This window comes from Pan troglodytes, chromosome 12, assembly GCF_028858775.2.
Source record: "Pan troglodytes isolate AG18354 chromosome 12, NHGRI_mPanTro3-v2.0_pri, whole genome shotgun sequence".
Classification (NCBI taxonomy): Eukaryota; Metazoa; Chordata; class Mammalia; order Primates; family Hominidae; genus Pan; species Pan troglodytes.
The window spans coordinates 12,190,644-12,211,777 of NC_072410.2; the positions used below are offsets into that span (position 1 = coordinate 12,190,644).

The 21,134-nt window shown below is 45.5% G+C and overlaps 1 protein-coding gene across 1 annotated transcript in view; it reads right to left on the minus strand.

Moving 5' to 3' along the window:
- Positions 1-21,134, minus strand: part of ACOXL (acyl-CoA oxidase like) — a 387,631-nt gene that overhangs the window by 83,428 nt on the left and 283,069 nt on the right. Inside the window, 1 exon segment of the mRNA XM_016949229.4 lies at positions 5,411-5,498. Within this exon segment, the coding sequence (XP_016804718.3) occupies positions 5,411-5,498 (88 nt within the window).

Here is a 21,134-nt window from a genome sequence, read left to right on the forward strand (position 1 = left end):
CACAACCTGCAGGATGTCAGAGGAGAGCTTTTCACAGAGCTACTAGCATGTTGGGCAGTCTGTGTTCTTAAACCTTCTCTTCCATGTCTCTTGGCCAATGTGCCATGAAATTAAAATCCACTTTGGCAAAGTGGCATGCTCTGCCAGATTTTTACATACTACGATGCTTCCATCCAGTCAAATTTCCTTCTCATCTTTTTTGTCTAAGAGCCCTCCTTGATGTTAGCACAAGGGACCTCCATGCTCCTACTTCTGCTGGTCTCCATTTCACCAGGCGCCTCCCTCCGACTTCCAATTGGCCACCAGCTTCGTCGCTCTCCCTCAAAGCAATTTTGTGTGTGAGTACAGTCAGAAGGTGAGTTCTCACTTTCGTGTCCCTCCATATTCTGCCAGCTCCTGGATTTCCAGACCTCAAGCATCAGAGACCCAGTGTCCCTGGACTCCCTCGACTCCCCAGGCTGCTCCCAGCCATCACACACACTCTGAAATGGTGACTCTCAACTCCCAGGTTCACCTTTTTCCCACAGGCACTGCTCATAGGCCTAGGATTCGGCCGTGTGACTGAAGTAGAGAAAACAAAGCCAGGGGACATTCCTTCTCTTCCCCAATGTTGGGACCTCCAAGATGCTGGGTCTACTGGGATTTGGCAGTGAATTCCATCTGCCTATTCTTGGTGCAACAGACCTTCTCACTGGTTTCCACTGCCCACACATTTAACGGGTGCTAGACAAAGACGGGGGCCAGAAGCAGGGGCAGTGGCACCCAGGGCTCCTTCCCTCCCTCCCTCCCTCCCTCCCTCAGGCCACTTGTGTGGGGCCACATGAGACTTCTCTAAAGTTAGACACACCAGCAGATGGGTACTGGGGGAGAGGAAGGCACACAGGTGTCACAGCCAACTAGCACCTCTGGTCCTCCCACTCTTCCCCTCCCCTCCAGGCCTCCACCTCCAGTAGTAACAGAAAAACACTGCAGAAACCCAACAGTCAAAGAATGAGAAGTGTTGTCTTACAACTTCTGGTTCTACCCCAAGTCGGGTTTGTCCTTCATGATCTTGGATTTAGTTGGGTGAAAAGGGGCAAGTACCTAGATTCACACAGGACTACCGGCTGATGTTGTGGCATTTTGTGTATCTGAGCTTGCATAATGTAATGCACGTTTGAGGAGGCGGTAGGGATATTCCCGTAATTCCCTAGAGGATGAATGCCAAAGCTAAAGCTAAATCAAGGTGAATGTAGTTTATATAAAGAATAGCCCCACTAACAACTGAGAGGAAAATGCTGATCCCGGGAAGAATACTGCAACAAGCACTAGTGGATAACATACAGAAATAATGCTTTAATAATGCATGCGATCATGTTGTTATTAACAAAGAAAGTCTTGTTTCAAAACAAATACATCCTCGAGAGGAGTCTGAAATTAATCCCCAATAGGCAGAAATCCACATTATTATATATTCTAATTATAATTACAACCTGCTCTTAATATGAACATTCTAAATTATTAGTCACTTTATTAAGAACCAGAAAGAGGACTTCCTGCTGCATAATGAGAAGTACTCACAAGCTTCGAGAATGAGAAAAGCAAGAGACAATTCTGCACAGAGCTGGAAAGTAGTGGATGTAATTTATTTAATAAAAGTGCCTCCTTTCTCCTTTTTTGTTTAGGAATTGGTACACCCTTAGGGGTTCAGACAGCACCAAGGCTTCAGAGCTGCACTTTCTAGGGCAAGACAAAAATGTGTATCACAGAAAAATAACGATTTATCATTGTAACAGTTACATCTCACTACGGAAACCACCAGAGACTGCTTAACATTTTTATTTCAAACATGGTTTTCCCTAGTCTTCGGGTGACAAACGGAGACAGATGCCAGAAGGTGTTTTTCCATTTGTTCCTAAAAAAAATGGCTACATTCTGAGTTCATTGTCACCTGGGGTGACATTAAGACTGTGCTTTAGGCCGGGGAAGGTGGCTCACGCCTGTAATCCCAGCACTTTGGGAGGCCGAGGCAGGCAGATCACGAGGTCAGGAGATTGAGACCACCCTGGCAAACACAGTGAAACCCCGTCTCTAGTAAAGTACAAAAAATTAGCTGGGTGTGGTGGCGGGCACCTGTAGTCCCCAGAGTAGTGAGCAGAGATCATGCCACTGCACTCCAGCCTGGGCGACAGAGCGAGACTGTGTCAAAAAAAAAAAAAAAAAAAGGACTGTGCTTTAACAGACTGATCCTTCTCTTCCTTCCTATGCATTCTTCCTTCAAAAGGCTCCAAAGGCAACATCTGGGTCTGGTCACTGAAGACGGATGGGCTCCTTCTACTTCTCCCATCCCCTGGAGGCCTCTGCCAGAGGGTAACATGCTATTTGAATGTAATGACACGCTGGTGAAATTTTACTGGCTAGTGTTATGTTTAGTGCATCCTTATCTTTAGGACCCGTTCTGTACAGACCTCCTCATTACACATGGATTTCTCGATTTCAAAACATTCCTGGGCTTTCTAAAGGCTGTCATTGAACTAATTCTTATGATTTTTCTTCCATTACTTTCTTTATACTTCCAAGTCCTCTTTATCTGACATTGAACCTGAAGCCAGTTTCCTGAAAATAATCACTTGTGCTACTGTGGTTATGAACCAATAAAAGGTTCAGGGTTGATTTGGATTTATTTTGTACTGTGCCATCATCAAATCCTTGATATTTTCTCCGGGTGTGAAGACCTCATACACTCAGACTTAACCTGTTTCATTTTCCTCTTTTTCTTCCCTTTAAGGAACAAGGTCGAAAATGTTCTACTTTGGTTATAAGAACTAAGGTTTTCCTAGAGTAGTGATTAGCGGTAATAAAAAGGTTTTATTAAACATTAACAAATAGCCAGATGCAAAGGCAAGAGCTTTGGAGCGTTGTCTCATTTAATCTTTCCAACAGCCCCACGAGGTAAATATCATGCTCTCTACATTTTATAAATGAGGAAGAAACTGAAGCTCAGAGAGGGTTTGTAACTCACTCACAGTCACACAGCTGGTAGAGGTAAAGCCGGGATCTGAACCTGGTGACCTGGCTCCAGAGCCCCCATCCTCAGTCCTCACTAAGCTCCACTGTGCTCTCAGCAAGCAGGCTGTGCAGCCCAAGGCTCAACTATCGTGTTTCTAAGGTGAAATTAATTGTGCAGTGATTCTTTGACTTCCCCCTTCCTTTTCAAACTTGATCACATTTCTGAATGTTTAGAAGTTTTGCACCTGGAGTCCATATAGTCCATCCTCATGTCCCAGGAAGGGCGATATCTGTGGTCAGTACGTAGGGGCCCAGAGGGAGGAGCCAGGGCCACACCACCCCTGAGAGTGAAGCCAGTACTAGTCTACCTACAGTGAATGAGAAGGCCCAAGACACAATCGCCTTCAATCAGGCTGTCTGAAGTGCTGTTTCATACCCCAGATATGTTTCAGCCCGATGAGCAAATCTGAAGAAATAACCCACCAACAGAAGAAGGGTGGTTTACATAAATTTCTTACAGGAATGAGGTTGATGCTGAGTGTATGGAGATAGTCCAGGGAAGTAGACACACCGTGGGCTCCAGGGTCTGGAGCAGGTCACAGGGGACACTCAGATCTCCAGCCAGGCCTGAGGGCACGAGCTGTCTTGATAGTGTGACTTCCTGCAACCTCCTAATTATAACTGAATTCTATCTGAAGATATGCTCGTAGAACAGATAGGGCACGTACTGATGACTTGGTGGTTGGATTTTATTTCTGATGAATAAACTGGCATTTAGATTTAAATATGACTCATTTTTGAGTCCAATTAAGATAAGTCAGTTTCTCTGAGCCTGATACACTGTGAGTGGGCAATACATTAAAAATGTTGAGTCTGCAAATGAGGGGACCCAATCCTGTGCCTTCATGACCCATAGTCCCTGATGCTCCTGGTCCCTCTCCTTGCTCCTCCTCCATGTCCCAGGAAGCAGAAAGTGGAACTCAGTCAGAATCAGTAAGGCTAATGCGGTCATGGTCATTTCAGAGTGTGGTCACTGGGTGGAGACCAGTCTCTGGGGAGGTGTTCCCATGGGGCCCCTGCTTCCCGTCCCATCAGAAACCTGTGCTCTTGGCACATTTACTCCAGAGCCCTGTGTTAGGAGGCTCACCCAAAGGTGCAAGGTCCCAAGAGCTGGTCCTTAGAAGGAAGGAAGAAGCTGGGCTCAGTCTGAGCCTAAAGCACTCACTCCAATCCAGCTCTCATCAGAGCTCCTAGGGCGGCTCCCACACATTCCTGCAGGTATAGTCACATGGCACTGAATCACATGCACTTTGCTCTTTTGGAACTGCCCAGTTAGGGAGGAAGGGGGATGGTCAGGCTGGGAGGTTGTGTTGGATGCAGGCACACTCCTAGGCTCCTGGCCATAATACCTGCCCTGATCCCACCGAGGAGCCCATCTCCATCCCATGAGATAGTGCCCCAGATGCAAGCTGTGGTATGACCAAACCCAGCCCTCCTAGGGCCAGCAGTGACCCAGTGTGATGAAAAATCACATAAAGCTACCAACTCAGTGAAGGGCTGGCCTTTCTCTTTTAACAGCTTCTTCCCATAGATCAGGGCATGATGATAAACAAACTGATGATTCTTGAAATTAAACAATAATTTCAATGATAAGCTGTCATGGATCTTACTTGGCGTTCAGTGTTTCATTTTATTTTGCTATTTTGGTCGACGGAAGCCAAAATGAATACTCAAGTTTCTCAATCTCAGCATTACTGTCATTTGGGGCTAGACAATTCTTGGTTGCAGGGGAGTGGTCTGTGCCCTGTAGCATGTGAGCAGCACCCCGGGCCTCCACCCGCTGCGCACCAGTGGCACTACCCCTCTCAGTGTGACAACCAAAAATGTCTCTAAACATTGCCAAACATCCAAACATTGCAAAATTGCCCCTGGTTGAGAACCACTGCTTTAGAAGGTTGACCCAGTTTCTTGCTAATTTGATGATTAGGTTTAAGTAATTCTGGTACTTGAAATTCCTCAGGCAGGACCCCTGTTAAAACACTCTCACTTTATCTGTGTGCACACCCTCCCGTTTAGGAATGAGATCATGGTCAGGCAGAGGGCCACTTCTGAGGGACAGGCATTTTGCCAACTGGCTCCTGTCAAGTGCTTTGTGTGATTGTCAGGTTGTGTTAAGTGAGCTGTTTCTGACTGGTTGAGCATCAGGCTTTGTGGGTGTCATATGGTCAGTGTTCCTAGTAAGTTGGGAGTTGATTTACCACAAGCTTCAAGTCTGTGTAAGTCACTTGGGGCCCTAAATTCAACACACGGACTGTCCCTTCCCTGTGTGTTGGGACTGTCCTTTCCCTGCAGAGCTGTGTCTCCAGGGACCCGTAGACCCCTGAGTCACTCAATTACAAATATTCAACAGGAGCCAACTGACCTCGGTGAGTGTGTGCCAGGGACAGAGAAGCCACGTGGTGCAGACATGAGTTCCAGGCATGGAAAAAATCCTCCTTCTTGGTCTTTACCTGTCCAATCGACAGAAGAAAAATCACCATTGAGGATACTGTGAGAGAGTCTAACTTAATAGCAAGACAGACGGCAAACATCCAAATTTTCAGTACAACATTAAGCATGGACACAGTGCAGAACCTTCTGTAGGCTGGCCTCTGTGACCTGCAAAAACTGCTTGTTAGATGAATAAATATCATACATGTAGAGAAGCCCTGTTTCCATGCTTATATTAATTTATACTAATGGAGGTCACAGACGTTAGAGAAACACGTGAAGGGGAGAACGCAGGCACGGATCAAGTGAGGCTGTTCTGATTGGGTCACTTACTGCCTGAAGAATTCAAAATACCAGAACAAACTACTTGAATCTAATCCTCAACATAACCAGCCCACGTTCCCTCCTTCCTTCCCTTGCAGTCAGGAGCTTCCATTTGTTTCCAAAGTGTTTCTCAAACATGTTATGTCTCAAGAATTGGCACTGGGTAGCTGCCATGTTTGATATATGTGAGGAATTAACATAAACCTGGAGATAGGATCCAGAGTGATGGGGATGTCATTTATGCATCTGACAAACAGCTTTTCTGCACCTACTCTGTGCAAGATAGTCTTTCAATCACTCTAATGAAGCGAGTCTTTTTTCTTTGCTTTGTGTTTTAGTTGGAGGGAAGTGAGGACACATTCATATAACTAGAGTAAAATAAGAATGAAGAAGGCACAGAGAACAGAAAGATACCGAATCACAAAACTAGTAATTACCGTCATTTAGGAGGAGCTGAAGGTCTCAGATTCTTATCTGACCAGACAGGAGAGTTAAATGTGGCCCGTAAAACTTTTCTTTGTTCCTTCTTGACTTTCTTTGTTTCGAAAACCACATGGGTTTAATATTTAAACTTTTAGCATTTTTTTTTTGTGCTCAAGGAAATAACTCAAATAGAAAGTTACACTCAATGTATCTGCTTCTCATTTGTATTAAACTCACACCCTGACGTGCCCTCTCAGTTAAATAGTTACTTGCTTCCCTGTAGCTCTGCGGTTTCTGCGGGGCCTGGAGATCCACATGTAAAATCCCTCCTGTAACACAGTGCTTTGTGCTCCGGTGGAAAAACAGCGCTGCTGAAAGCCTCTACCCATGTATAATTTAGCAACATCACCTGGGGCCGCAGGCACAGTTTGGAGGACAATGTCATGGGTGCCTCGGGATCCACACCTAACTGGGGCATCTCATGACAATCGAGGGAAAGGATAATGTCTGCTTTGCTCCCTGAATTGATCTCTCTCTGCGCTGGTGTCACAATTACAACTGAAAGGGTGTGGCAGATGCATGCAACTCTCAGGGAACAGCCTGCAGCAGAACATCTTGGCAGGGGGAGGACAAGAGCTGGCCAGACACTTCTGGAAGTTCTGGAAGGAGATGCTGAAGCTCTACCCATTCCACCGTAAAGGACAACACCAGGAAATCCCAGTTAATATGGTTTAACCTCCTAATCATGCACCGACTATCCCCCACCATTGCATGGGAGGCAGAGAAGAATAAAACACTGTGCACGTGTATCCAAATAGAATCAAGGGCACTTTTTAATTGTTTTTTTTTTAAACTCAATGTGTAGAGTAAGTTTTTCACTGGCCCGATCAAAAGAAAACCAAGGACAGAAAACTAACTGGCTGTGCAATGCAGACCCCTGCCTGAAGAAGGGACTTCAGGTGGCAAACTTTGCAGAAAGCCCTGTGCAAAGCTGGCTACGACTGCACCCCTCAGAGTATGAGGAAAAAGGAAAAAAAAAAACAAAAAAAAAAACAAGTTCAAGTGAAGAGGAAAGGCCTCTTGAAGGCCTACCAGCCCCCAGCTCCTAAGTGCTCTTCCTTATATGTCAATATCTTGGTGCTGTTGCAGGACATTGGAGCAGGCTCAGTGTAACCTCACCCCTGCTGGCAAGAGGCTCCCTGGCCCCACCTCCAGACCCGCCCCAGGCAGGAAGAAGAGCACCCAGGTCTTGGGGCATGCTGATGGAAAGGCAGCATTCCTAGAATAGGAAAGCAACTGACTGAGAAGCCTCTGTCCCGTTGAATTAGAGTTTATTGGTAGGAAATAAGAGGCTGAAGCCAACTGCGGGCTTCACAGTGATCCTCACGCCCAGATGGGCTGACCTAGGAGCAGTGTAGGCTCTACACACCATTCTGCTGTCAAGTGGTCAAAACGAACACATCAGAAGGTCAAATTCTGGCTCGGCCTCCAAGTGCAGAGACAGCATTAACTTCGAGAGTATTGCTGGCAACCATTATAACCCTCTAATTGCCTATGCAATGCACAAGATTTTAAAATATATGTATTGCACAAACAATATTGTGAAACAACAGAAATCAACTCTCTCATCTTAAAAAAACCTTAATACGAGGTTCCAGGAGGGGATTTAAAAAATGATATGGCTGTTCTTTGCTTCAGGCAATAAACATGCTACTGAAAACCTATGTGTAAATACAGTCTTATGCCAACTAAGCCCTTCTTAAAAATGCACCAGAAAACAGGCTCTGTTTTAAGCACTTAATTGTATTTGCTCATTAAGTCTTCAGAAGCCCTGGAAGTAGATTTTATTAAGATCTTCATTTTGCAGGTAGGAAATTGCAACACAGAAATGTTCAGTAACTTGGACAAGGTTGCAGAGCTGAGTTGGAACAGGGTGCCCAGGCCTCTGAGCCCACATCCCTAACCATGGGCTACACTGCCTCCCAATGGACTGAGAGTGAGTTAGTTCCCTGGCAAAACCTGCCCCTCCCAAGCATGCCGTTTATAAAGATGGATGATCACACATGGTCACATTTAATATCAACAACATCCCATACTTAAATCTTTGAATGAAAAGATATGACTATTTCCTGATAAAGCATCACACAGCTAAGACAAAGAGCTGAATGCATAAAGAAGTTTCCCCATATCCACTCGCCTTTCTTTTCTTGAAAAGCCTCAAATAGATTTGGGCAGCCATACAGCCAATTAAAAAAATACTTTCCCGCAGAGGATCTACAAAAAATGTCAGCTAACATCATACTTAAAGGTAAAGGCTGAGTGCTTTCCCCTTAAGTTCAAGGAGAAGATGAGGATGTCTGTTATCAGCACTTCCTTTCAACACCAAAATGGAGATTCTAGCCAGGGCAATAAGGCAAGAAAAGGAAATTAAAGGAGATTAAAAAGGAATAAGTAGGCCAGGCACAGTGGCTTAAACCTGTAAACCCAGCACTTTGGGAGGCCAAGGAGCTCAGAGGGCTGAGGTGGGAGGATTGCTTGAGCCTGGGTAGACTGAGCCAAGATCATGCCATTGCACTCTAGCCTGGGTGACACAGTGAGACCCTGTCTCAAAAAAACTCCAAAACAAACAAAAAGGAGTAAGTAAGACTGACTCCACTCAAAAAGACATGATTGTCTATGTAGAAAAATCTTAAGAAATATTTATTTATTTATTTATTTTTGAGACAGGGTCTCACTCCTGTCACCCAGGCTTGACTGCAGTGGCACGATCATGGCTCACTGCAGCCTTGACCTCCTGGGTTCTAGCAATCCTCCCAACCTCAGCCTTCTGGGTAGCTGGGACTACAGGTGCACAACACCATGCATGGCTAACTCTTCTGAATTTTCAGTAGAGATAGGGTCTTGCTGTGTTGCTGGATCTGGTCTCAAACTCCTGGGCTCGAGTGATCTGCCAGCATTGGCCTCCCAAAGTTGCTGGGATTACAGGTGTTAGCCACTGTGCCCAGCCTAAGAAATATATAATAAAGCTGTTAGAGAAACAGGAGCACAGGAGAACCAAGGTGACATCATTTTAAAATCAACTCCATCTTAAAACTAGCAAGGCACATTCCTTGCCAGTCATGAACCATGGTCATAAGATGTTTACAGTTGAGAAAACAGCTTAAATGTACCTGAAAGAACACAATCTTACAACAAAGGAAAGTCCAGATGTCTCAATAACCATAACAATATATGATTTTAAGATAATTATATTTATGCTTTGAGGTGCTTATTCAATAAAAAAAACAAGGGGCCAAGTGCAGTGGCTCACGCCTGTAATCCCAGCACTTTGTGAGGCTGAGGCGGGCAGATCACGAGGTCAGGAGTTCGAGCCTAGCCTGGCCAATATGGTGAAACCCTGTCTCTACCAAAAATACAAAAATTAGCTGGGTGTGGTGGCACACACCTGTAGTCCCAGCTACCCGGGAGGCTGAGGCAGAAGAATCACTTGAACACAGGAGGTGGAGGTTGTAGTGAGCCGAGATCATGGCACTGCACTCCAGCCTGGGTGACAGAGTGAAACTCTGTCTCAAAAATAATAATAATAATAATTTTCTTTAAATCAACAGAATAGTAAATTTTGCCATGCTGTCAGCTCTCCCACACATAGACAGAACTTAGCTTAGCCTTTACAAAGATAAGACCCCTATATAAGAAGGGTTTAAAACAAAGATGGCCCAGGCATGGTGGCTCACGCCTGTAATCCCAGCACTTTAGAGGCTGAGGTGGGTGGATCACTTGAGCCCAGGAGTTCAAGACCAGCCTGGGCAACATGGTGAAACCCCGTCTCTACAAAAAATACAAAAATTAGCTGGGCGTGATGGTGGGTGCCTGTAGTCTCAGCTACTTGAGAGGCTGAAGTGGAAGTATCACCTGAGCATGAGAGGGTCAAGGTGCAGTGAGCCATGATCGTATCACTGCACTCCAGCCTGGGCAACAGAGGGAGACCTTATCTTAAAAAAAACGAAAACAAAAACCCAACAACAACAACAAAACACAAAAGACTGCACATTCCTCCTCTTGCTTTCTGAGGACACCCTACTCTGTAACTGAGTAGTTTTCAATAAATGATCTCTTCTCACTGCACTGTGACTTGCCTTGAATTCCTTCCTGCACATGATCCAAGAACCCCCTCTTGGGATTTGAATCAAGGCCCATCTTCTGGCAACAAAGCTACTGGAACTACTGAGTTAAAGAAAGGCACAAAGTACAAGATTGATATACAAAAATCAATTGTATTTCTATATTCTAGCAATGAACTGGAACTCAAAATAAAAATGCCATTTACAATAGCATCAAAAATGTGAAATCCTTAAGGATACATTTTATAAAATATATTTTATATTTATATTATAAAATATATTTTATATTTATATTATAAAATATATTTTATATTTATATTATAAAATATATTTTATATTTATATATAAAATATATTTTATATTTATATATAAAATATATTTTATATTTATATTATAAAATATATTTTATATTTATATTATAAAATATATTTTATATTTATATTATAAAATATATTTTATATTTATATTATAAAATATATTTTATATTTATATTATAAAATATATTTTATATTTATATTATAAAATATATTTTATATTTATATTATAAAATATATTTTATATTTTATAAAATGTAAGATCTATGCATGAAAACTAAAAAAACTTCGCAGAACGAAATTTTAAAAGACCACTTTAAAAAAAAGGAGAACTATAGATTGTGTTCATAGGTCAGAGAACTCGATATTGCTAAGATGTCACTTCTCCCCATATTGATCTATGGATGCAACACAATGCCAATCAAAATGAATGCCAGCAGACCTTATTGTGTGTGAATATGGTAGAACCATACAAGCTGATGAGAAAATTTGTAAGAGAATACAGAGGACCTAGAGGAGTCAAAACGATTTTGAGAAAAGAAGCGTTGGAGGATTCACACTGCCTCATTTTAAGGCTTCCTATAAAGCTATAGTGAACACAACAGTACGGTATTGGGGTAAGGATAGAAACATGAGTGAATAGAACAAAGTAGAGAGTTCAGAAACAGAGCCACATATGTATATGGTCTGCTGATTTTCTACAAAGGTACCAAGGTAATTGAATGAGGGGAAAACAATTTTTCAACAAACGGCACTAAAACAATTGAACATCCACATGAAAAAACAAAGAAATAAATGAACCTTATCCTTTACTTCATACCATATACAAAAGCTAGCCCAAAGTGAATCACAGACCTAAATGTAAACACTAAATCTACAAAGTTTCTAGATGAAAACATAACAGAAAGTCTTAGTGACCTTGGTTTACATTTGGTGAGATAAGACACAAATTTTGAATGTTTTCAAAATTTAAATACGCTGTGAAGCAAATGAAAAGGCATGTAATGGATGAGGCAAAAATCTATGCAATCTCATATAATAAAGGATTTCTGTACAGAATTTATAAAGACATCTACAGCTCAGTCGTAGGAAAACAAAACCCAGTTTAACAGATGGGCAGAAAATCTGAACACACACTTCACCAAAGAAGACAAAATGAACGGCAAATAAACACATGAAGAAGATCTGAGAAATGCAGATTAAGACCACAATGAGAAGGTACTACGCACCCACCAAAATGGCTAAGATGAGTAAGACTTGCAAAACCGAGTATTGGTGAGGATGTGCAGCAACTAAAATGATTGCTGATGGGAGTGTGAAATGTTACAGCCACTTTAGAAACAGCTGGGCAATTTCTGATTAAGTTAAACCTACACCTATAGAAGAACCCAGCCATTCCACCCCTCGGTATTTACACAAGATAAACAAAAACATATGTCCACATAAAGTCACATATAAAATTGTTCACAGAAGCTTTATTCATAATAGCCAACACGGGAATCAGTGCGTACATCTACCACCTGCTTAATGGGTAAACAAATTGTATACATCTACACAAACGAATACCACTTCACAATAAAGAGGAACAAACCTATGCTGTTCCATTTCTATTAAATTATAGAAAAGGCAAATTTACAATGAAAGAAAGATAAGTAGTTTCCAGGAGTTGGGGATGGGGGAAGGGATTGACTGCAAAGTTGCACAAAGGAACTTTGTGAGTGACAGAAATGTCCTATATCCAGATGCTAGTGGTGGTTATATGACATATGCATTTGTCAAAACTGGTTAGTTGTACATTTAAAACTGGTTAATTTTAATCCATGTAAATTATATGTAATATATATTATACATTTATATATTATATAATTTTTATATATAAAAATGGATTTTTTTTTTTTTTAAATCTCACCTCCCCATACTCCCTAGCCGCTAGGGTTAAACATGTAACCTCCCTTGCCAATGAGAACAGGCAGTTGTCTACCGGGCAGCTCCTCTGTAAAAGCTACTGTTTTCCTGATAACAAGATACCGCCTTTTTCTCTTTGTCCTTTCTGCACCTACCTGCTTGGAACTCAGCCACCATGTGACCTTGAGAACAGTTTTAAAGGCTGCACTATGGAGGTATATTGGTTCCCTAAGGCTGCTGTAACTCCTTACCACAATCCTAGTGGCTAAAAACAGAAATGTATTCTCTCGCAGTTCTGGAGGCTAGAAGTCTGAAATCAAGGTGTCAGCAGTTCCATGCCACCTCTGAAGGTTCTTTCTTCCCTCTTCTGGCTTCTGGTGGTTGCCAGCGGTCTCCAACATTCCTTGGCTTGCCGCTGCTTCACTCCCATCGCTGCCTCCACCAGCATAAAGCCTTCTTCCCTGAGTCTCTGCTCTTCTTATAAAGACAGCAGTCATATTGGGTTAAAGCCCACCCTACTCCAGTGTGACCTAATTTGATTCCATCTGCAAAGACCCTATTTCCAACAGGGTCACATTCACGGGTACTGCAGGTTAGGACTTGAACATATCTTTTTCAAGGACAGAATTCAATCTACAACCTGGGGACAGAGAGGACGGAGAGAGTAACAGCCCTGGCCCTACTTTGTCATGGAGCCACAGCCTGAGTCCTAGGCTCCCTACCTCTGTCTTCTCATTGGGGGAGAACAGCAAGCCCCTCTTTAGTTAAACCACTGCAGTCAAGCACTTTAGCTGATACACTCTGCCTCCCCTAATTGTTAAAGGTGATCACAGTCCCTCCTTGACCTGTTCAACAGGAGGCCAGGGTGCCCAGCACTAGCAAAACACTGGGCCTGAGGTGGCAGTTCACTGAGTGAGTGAGTGCTCAGATTGTCCTTGCATGTTCTCTTGGCCCAGCCACCCACCTTCCACCATCGCAGCCTAGGAGTGTCCCTCCTCGGTCTGGGTGTCCTTGGTCTTCTCCCAACCACAGCATTTTAAGGCCCCTGTGGTGGCTTCCCCAGCTGTGACAGCTTCCCCAGCTGTGACAGCTTCAATTTCCCTGTCTGGCCCATGCCTTCCTCCAGCCCTGTGTTCTGTGCCCACTCTGCCCTCCAGCCACGCTGAGGGGCTCAGTGTCTCTCTTGGCAATTATCCTCCATCCTGCTCCATAACCAGGACCACCTAACGCTCAGCAGCATGCTCTGCATCTCACTATTTCCCATGGGGCCCCTTCTCCCACACGTCCCCACACCCATCCGGACCCACAGATGGCCCCTTCCTCATGCCAGCCTTCCAGCCCAATACCACTTCCACGGGCTACAGATGTCTCCCTGTAATCAAAAAACCCCATTTTTTGATTAAAACAGGATGAGCAGAAACCTGAGGGAGTGCACAATCCTCTGGAGAATGCATCAGGCCTTTTCAGTGCCATCATTTCTGCTTCCACCTTCTGAGTTCTTCAGGCTCCTGTCCAGGGCAGCGTTTAAAACATTCCTCCCCTTGTACCTAGACCCAGATCCATTTGTATGTCCTTAGAATGATTTGACCGTGCTTACTCCTAAATCTCCCTGCTCCCCTCTCATCTCCCTGTGCACAGAGGTGGCATCATCAGGAAAGAGTCCAGTCCTGATCAATAACTGCACTCCCACCTGGTAGACAGAAGGACGTCTCGGAGCCTGGATGTCAGCTTTTGCGCCACACATCAAGTGCTGCCCCTCTCACATGACGCCCATCAGATACGGAGTTCAACAACAGACATGGAGTATGCAGCTACATTAAAATATTTTTATAGACAAGTAGAGGCCAACACTATGATTGCTTCCCCACTTTCTGCTCTTGGGGGTGAGCCCTGAACTGCCTAGCCAGTAACCACCTTACAGAGTCACAGGAAATGTCGCAAGCCAGATCTTCCCAGGCCACAGAGTCTTTTTTCTTCCTCCTTCTCCTTCCTTTTCTTCTCTTTCCTTTCTGTAGTAAGTGTCGCCAGTGGCCTGGGCTTCCAGCGTCGTCACCTCCGACACAGTGGGACCTGCCCTCGCCTCCCTCTGCTGCAGGCCCCTAGGAGACCTCCCTGCCTCCTGGTTGGCCTTGGCTGGGAGGTCTGGGGGCCCCTGGGGGTCCTGCCCACACCTCTCTGTGACTGCACTGGCTGATGTGGGCAGAACACGAGGCTGCCTTCCTCGGGGTCCCCAGAAGCACCTCCAGATGTCATTGCTTGCCTTGGGGGTATCCTGACAGATGTAAGCCCGCCCCTGCCTGTGCCAGGGGCAGGAAGGGACCATCCCTCATCTGCTCAGCCCCATCTCTATCTTCCTGTCTCTCTTCCGGTTTGACTTTCTTTCTTGTGTGTGCCTTTGTGTGTGTATGTGTGTGTGTGTGTGAGGAGGGATCTTTATATATTTGTCTGTCTTCCTGTATTTTTCTTTTTCTTTTTTTTTTGATACGGAGTTTCGCTCTTGTCACCTAGGCTGGAGTGCAATGGAACGATCTCGGCTCACCACAACCACTGCCTCCTGGTTTCAAGCGATTCTCCAGCCTTGGCCTCCCAAGTAGCTGGGATTACAGGCGCCCACCACCATGCCTGGCTAATTTTTGTATTTGTTTAGTGGAGACAGGGTTTCACCATGTTGGCCAGTGTTGGTCAGGCTGGTCTTGAACTCCTGACCTCAGGTGATCTGCTCGCGTCGGCCTCCCAAAGTGCTGGGATTACAGGCATGAGCCACCACGTCCGGCCTTCCTATATTTTTCTTTCTGTATTACGTCTTTACAATTTTTTCTGTTCTGTATTTTTTCATCTCTCTCTCTCTGGTCTAGATGAGTTCTTTCTGTCTTTTTTTCTGGGCTTACATAAGCACTTTTTTACTCTTCTATATTTTTAATTTTGCTGTGTTTTTCTGCCTTTCTGTATTCTTTGGTCCTTCCAAGTTTTTTCTTTTTTTTTTCTTTTTTACATTCCCCAGAAACAGATCTCGTTTTTATTTTTATTCCTGTATTTCTATCTCTTTTTCCTTCTGGTGTTCTACCTTGTTTCCTGGGTTAATTCAAGTGTCTCAACTTCCACTCTTCTCTCATGTATTTGCACTCCAAATGATTCCTCCCTTTCATCTTTAGATATTTTCTCTATTAAACTTGGTTTCCTCTGCTTGGCTTTGGGAAGAGGGTCCCCCCCTCTCCACCCACAGCCTCTCTTCCTGAGCTCTGAGATGCCCTCTTTCTGTACTGAAGGGCAGGTGTGGCAGGTCCTCAAGGAGAGTCTCCCAGAGAATAAGGGGGCTGGGCCCAGCAGCCAGCAGCTCACTGGTGGCTTCTGAGATGAGAATGTGGGATTCTTGGCACCTTTGCCCTAAACTTTGAAACTGAGCTAGAATTCCAAGACAGCAGGGTAAACAAATCTCCCTCAACATCCTGCTACATATGAGAAAAAGGAAATATGGGAGAAAGGATACGGAGAGCACCCTGATGTCCACAGTTCCCAGCTTGTTTCCTACGGAGAAAGAGAAGTGCCCAGACAGGACTGTATCCCGGATTCGGGGGCCAGCTGCAGGATTCTTGTCTGGTCTCTGAGACCCAGTGAAATGCTGAGCCCAGGTCAGAGTTGAAGTACAAGGTGCTTTCCTCCACTGGGCCACTCCTCTACCCTTCGCCCCTGCCACCCTTGCCTGTCCCAGCCTCCTCTGCACCAGAATCTCCCTTTGCTCAGAATGTGGCAGGTGACAGTTCTGCAGGGTGGAGCAGGTGAAATAGTCCCTGTCTAGGGAGGCGTGCCCCTGAGGTGCAAGGCTGGAATTCACAACACATTTTCCTAGAAAAACACAATGCCAAAATGATCGATGGCATTGATAATGCTATGAATGGGTCCAGCAACCAGGACATACTGAGCACCTTCCATGTTCCAAGCACTGCACTGAAGTGCTGTATAAGAAAGACATTCTGCTTTTACAGAGGAGTCTCAGAAGAGTTTAATATCTGTCTCTAGGTCACACACTGGAACCCAAATAAATATGGCTCCAAAGAATACGATCTGTCTGGCCCTCCTGGTCCCCAGGCCCCAACGCAGCTGGTTCAGCACAGCTGCATGAGAGCCCACATCATTGTTCAAAAAGGGGGCTCCTAGCAGACTGTCTTGTTCACAGCAGCAAAAATATCATCTTTCTCAATGGTGTTTGGTGCAGGGGAGGGTCTCAGTAAATGTATATTCAAAGATACACACACATATGCACATGCACATGTGCACACACACACGGCTTCCCGCTATCCTGAACCATATCCAGAGCACACATCACTCTCTTGCTTCAGATATTTGTACATGCAATTCTCTCCACCAGAATACCCTCCACCACCTAACTACCTCCTCCTGGTTTCAAGAATGTAAGACACCTCATCAGGAAGCCCCCCACCAGCTCTCCATCCCCAGAGTGATTCAGGCATCCTCCTGGGAGCTCCCACCAAGCCGGCATGTCCACCACAGAAACTTTTGACATGCTGCCATGCGAGCGCTGCTCTGACCGGGGCAGGACTGCAACCATCCCAGCAACCAGCACAGCACGGGGAGCCTGGTCAGGCGATGACCACATGAAGGAAGCCCCAACCACAGATGGGTGGTGAGAATAGAGATGGATGCACCAGGTGGGAGCAGAAAAGAAAGTGGATTCACCAGGCACGGTGGCTCATGCCTGCAATCCCAGCACTTTGGAAGGCCGAGGCAGGTGGATCACTTGAGGTTAAGAGTTCGTGACCAGCCTGGCCAACAGGGTGAAACCCCATCTCTACTAAAAATATAAAATTAGCTGGGTGTGGTGGCATGTGCCTGTAATCCCATTTACTCGGGAGGCTGAGGCAGGAGAATCGCTTGAACCGGGGAGGTAGTGGTTGGAGTGAGCCAAGATTGTGCCACTGCACTCCAGCCTGGGTGACAGCGGGAGACTCCGTCTCAAAAAAAAAAGAAAAAGAAAAAGAAAGTGAATTCAGTGTGGATTCAGAGGGCAGAGAAATAGAGCAAATTCAGCAGAGGGGGTCAGCCACTCACTGCACGGCAGTTGTGGGGCCTGCCAGGATCTCTGCAGCCTCTTCTTTCACGCACGCTGTCTTCCAAGCTGTGGTCTGGAGTCCGGCAATATAAACAGACCCCAAAGACAAAGTCTATGCCTGGTGAAGACTTGACCATTTTTGTCACACACATGAGTTCCAGGAGTGGGAAACTGTACGTGTTTGATCTGACCTGTTTCTGAAACTTTTCCCTGTTGAGGCTTAACTGAATCTGTCAGAACATGAAATCAACAGGGCCTTGGCAAAGGGCTTCTATAATTGAATATATTGCTTTCCAATTTCTCCTCCTTCTTCCCTTTTGTGTCAAATGAAGAGTCCGGTTTTCATTACCGAGCCTTTCGGGATAGAAAATGATTGTTGGATGATCCATTCTTTTTGGTCATTTAGCACGCATTTGAACTCTACTCTCCTGAAATTGATCTTGGTAATTTCCAACAACAGATGTGTAAATAAATGTTTGATACTTTCTCCCATTTTTTAACAGTTTCCTCATTTTGAAAGTTCCTCCTTAACTGTCCTGGTGGATGGAGGAATAGAAAGGGGAAAATCAGGAGGCCTTAAATAGATTTTACAGGCACCAAAGCATGCATTTGGAGTACGGTCAGCTAGAAAGATCTTGTTTCAATAATATGATCTTCACGTTCAGCTGAAGACCATGTTATGGAACCTGACTGCCCTTAGTGACTGCTTAAAGCTGACATAAGGCAGAAAAATGTACATTTAATATGGGAAAGAAATTAGGCCTCAAGATCTTTGTTTCCTGAATCTCTGCAGCAGCTCAGCTGGTGCTGGGCCCATGAGGCAGCTGCAGGAGACATTCTTGGGGCTGTGAGTGGGAGGTGATGGGTATAGTATGCAGAAAATCCACCCCATGAGGGGTTTGGGGCAAATACAGTGAAGAAGGGACTGGCAAGGGAAGTGCTAACCCAACTGCAATTTGGGGCTCCTTGGGGCTCTGTGTCTCCAACTCCACTATGGCATCCTCTCTTCCCAGCTTTGACCCCTCCCTCAGCTCACTCCCCATCACAGCATCCCAAGTCCCACCAACACCCCCCCAGCCTCTCTGCTACCACCCAAGCTCGGGCTGCATCCTCACTCTTCTGGGCCCTTGGTTACTACGGCCTTTGAGTGGTCACTCTCTCAGCACAGACCTCAGAAAGCTCTCCCTAGAACTCCCATGTGATCAGGCCATGACCCCTACAGGGAAGGGAGAAATGGAAGGTCCACAGCCTCACACAGGGCACACAAGACTGTGGGCCCATCCGCCACCCAATCACCCTGTCCGTCAGCCTCTCTAGCCTGTGACCCAATGGGATACTGATGGGCTTCACGCCCAGGCTGAACTTGCCAGTCACTCACTGACATCCCTATGCCTTGCCTCAAAGGTCAGTCCCACTCTCTGCCTGGGGATGATAGGACAGGGCACGCTCTGCCATTTGTTATTCTAGACTCAGTTCCAGTCTCACGGCTATCCTAGCCCCTATGCACCAAGCCCACCCCACGGTATGTGCCTCCTCCCTCCCCGCTGCTCCCTCCTCCATCCCCTCTCCCTGCACTTCCCCTGCCACCCTTCCCTCCCAGACAGAGTTCCTCGGGGACAGGAATTGTCATCCTCACACCCCAGAACTAGTAAGCAGCATTTTTTTTAAAGGACCTAGTCAGGAAAAATAAAAATGTTTACAGGTCATTTTGTTCCTTAATTTTTTATTTAGCTATAAATTTGAAGTTTCAACTAAGCATTTTTATGTATTTTACTGTAACTAAGGGACTTACATTTTTGGCTAAGCCTTTAAGAATACTAAAACCCACTCACTTTTCAGAACTTCAAGAAAACTTATGAATGTCTTTGCAAGCGGCAGGGAGAGAGGTTTGAGATACCTGCCAGTAAGGAGTGAAACAATATCAGGGATTAAACAACAATAACAACTACAATACCACTAACCAAACCAGAACCACACTACCTAACTGCCCAAGGTGCTGGCAAGCAGGGAAGGAGGGGCAGGAATCTGAACAGGTCACCAAGAGCTGCCACATGGAATTCTAGGTCAAGAAGTGGCCATGGTTCTCCACCGCTAAGCCACGAAGCTGGCAAGCAGGCAGGCTGGAGTTAGCACTGCCCCCGGAGAAGGTGAAGGCGTTGACAGGGATGGATCTGACTCCCCTCTCTCCCTTCTCTGCACTTCTTTCTCTGCTGTGTCCTAATCATGCGTGTCACCTGCATGCTTGGTTCTAAATGCCTCCTCCCCAATAAAGGCCACTGCTCCCCACTTGGCCTCTAGTGGCAGAAATGTCCCCACCCTACTGTGCTGCTGGAGGCAGGAAGCTGCTGCCACTGCTGAGCTTGCGCAGAAATGGTGAGGGCGTGTGGTCTGACAACTTTCTGGGGTCCCTTTTCTCAGTTCTGCGGTAAGATTGCTGGTTATGTGGCAAGACAATGGGCTCTGAACAGTTCCTCGCTATGGCAGGAACTCAACAAATGTCTGTGATCCCAGCTCACCATGAGGGCCTGCCCTCTGGCCTTGGGCAGACAGGGCAAAATAGAATAACAGGCTCATTTCCGCACATCCCAATACCACCATCTCCAGTAATGCCTCACCCCAGGGCAAGTCTGCTCCCTAATCAGGGGGGAACTTCGAGAAACTGTAGTGCGGTGTTCAGTCACTTACGCCAAGTCAAACTCACTAGCAGTTGGTGTCGGGTAAGCTAGAAAATGTCACTTCAATTGTATGCTCTTCAGTCAGGAGACCAGAGCTTGTCACACGTCCCCATTGATTTGCCTGTTTCTGAAACTGAGCTCTGTCTTGTCCCATTATCTTGCTGGCTGATTTGCCCAACTTCCATGACTGGTCCTTCCTCACCACCTTGCTGGGGCCCTGCTTCCAGGGGTCCATCCTCCCCAGTGAATAGAATATCCAGACTCTCTAGGGCCCATCTGCCTGTGCTCAGGCCAGCCCTCCACTGCTCGCCTCTTGCCAGGCTTCTGTGACCCTGGCCACTGGTACAGACCACCCCCATCATCTGTCAGTCACCCTGCTACCTGGATTCCATGCTGCTGGCTGGCCTGGGCACCCACTGCCATTTTTCGATGTGACACTGAAAAGTGCCTAGCACGGGGCCTGGCCCAGGATGGACACGTGATGAGTGTGAGCTGTTGTCATTAGCCATTGCTTCTTCCCCCAGTAGGTGTATCAAGATTCAGCAGCTGAAGCCTGTTCTAGATTTCTAAATTTCCATTTTCACATGAAAAGACAGTACCTGTAATGCAAACAATCTGTCTGACTGCTGTGAGGACCTGTTTAAGTTATAATTGTAAATGTTTTCACTGAAGTAGAAAACACATACAGTCAGATGTGTAGCACACGTAAGTCTTAAGTTTAAAGCTCCAGGATTCCTTACATGCACATATGCCCATGGAATCACCCAGATCAAGATACAGAACATTTCCTATACCCTCTCTCTGAACTCCCCCACCAGGCAGTACC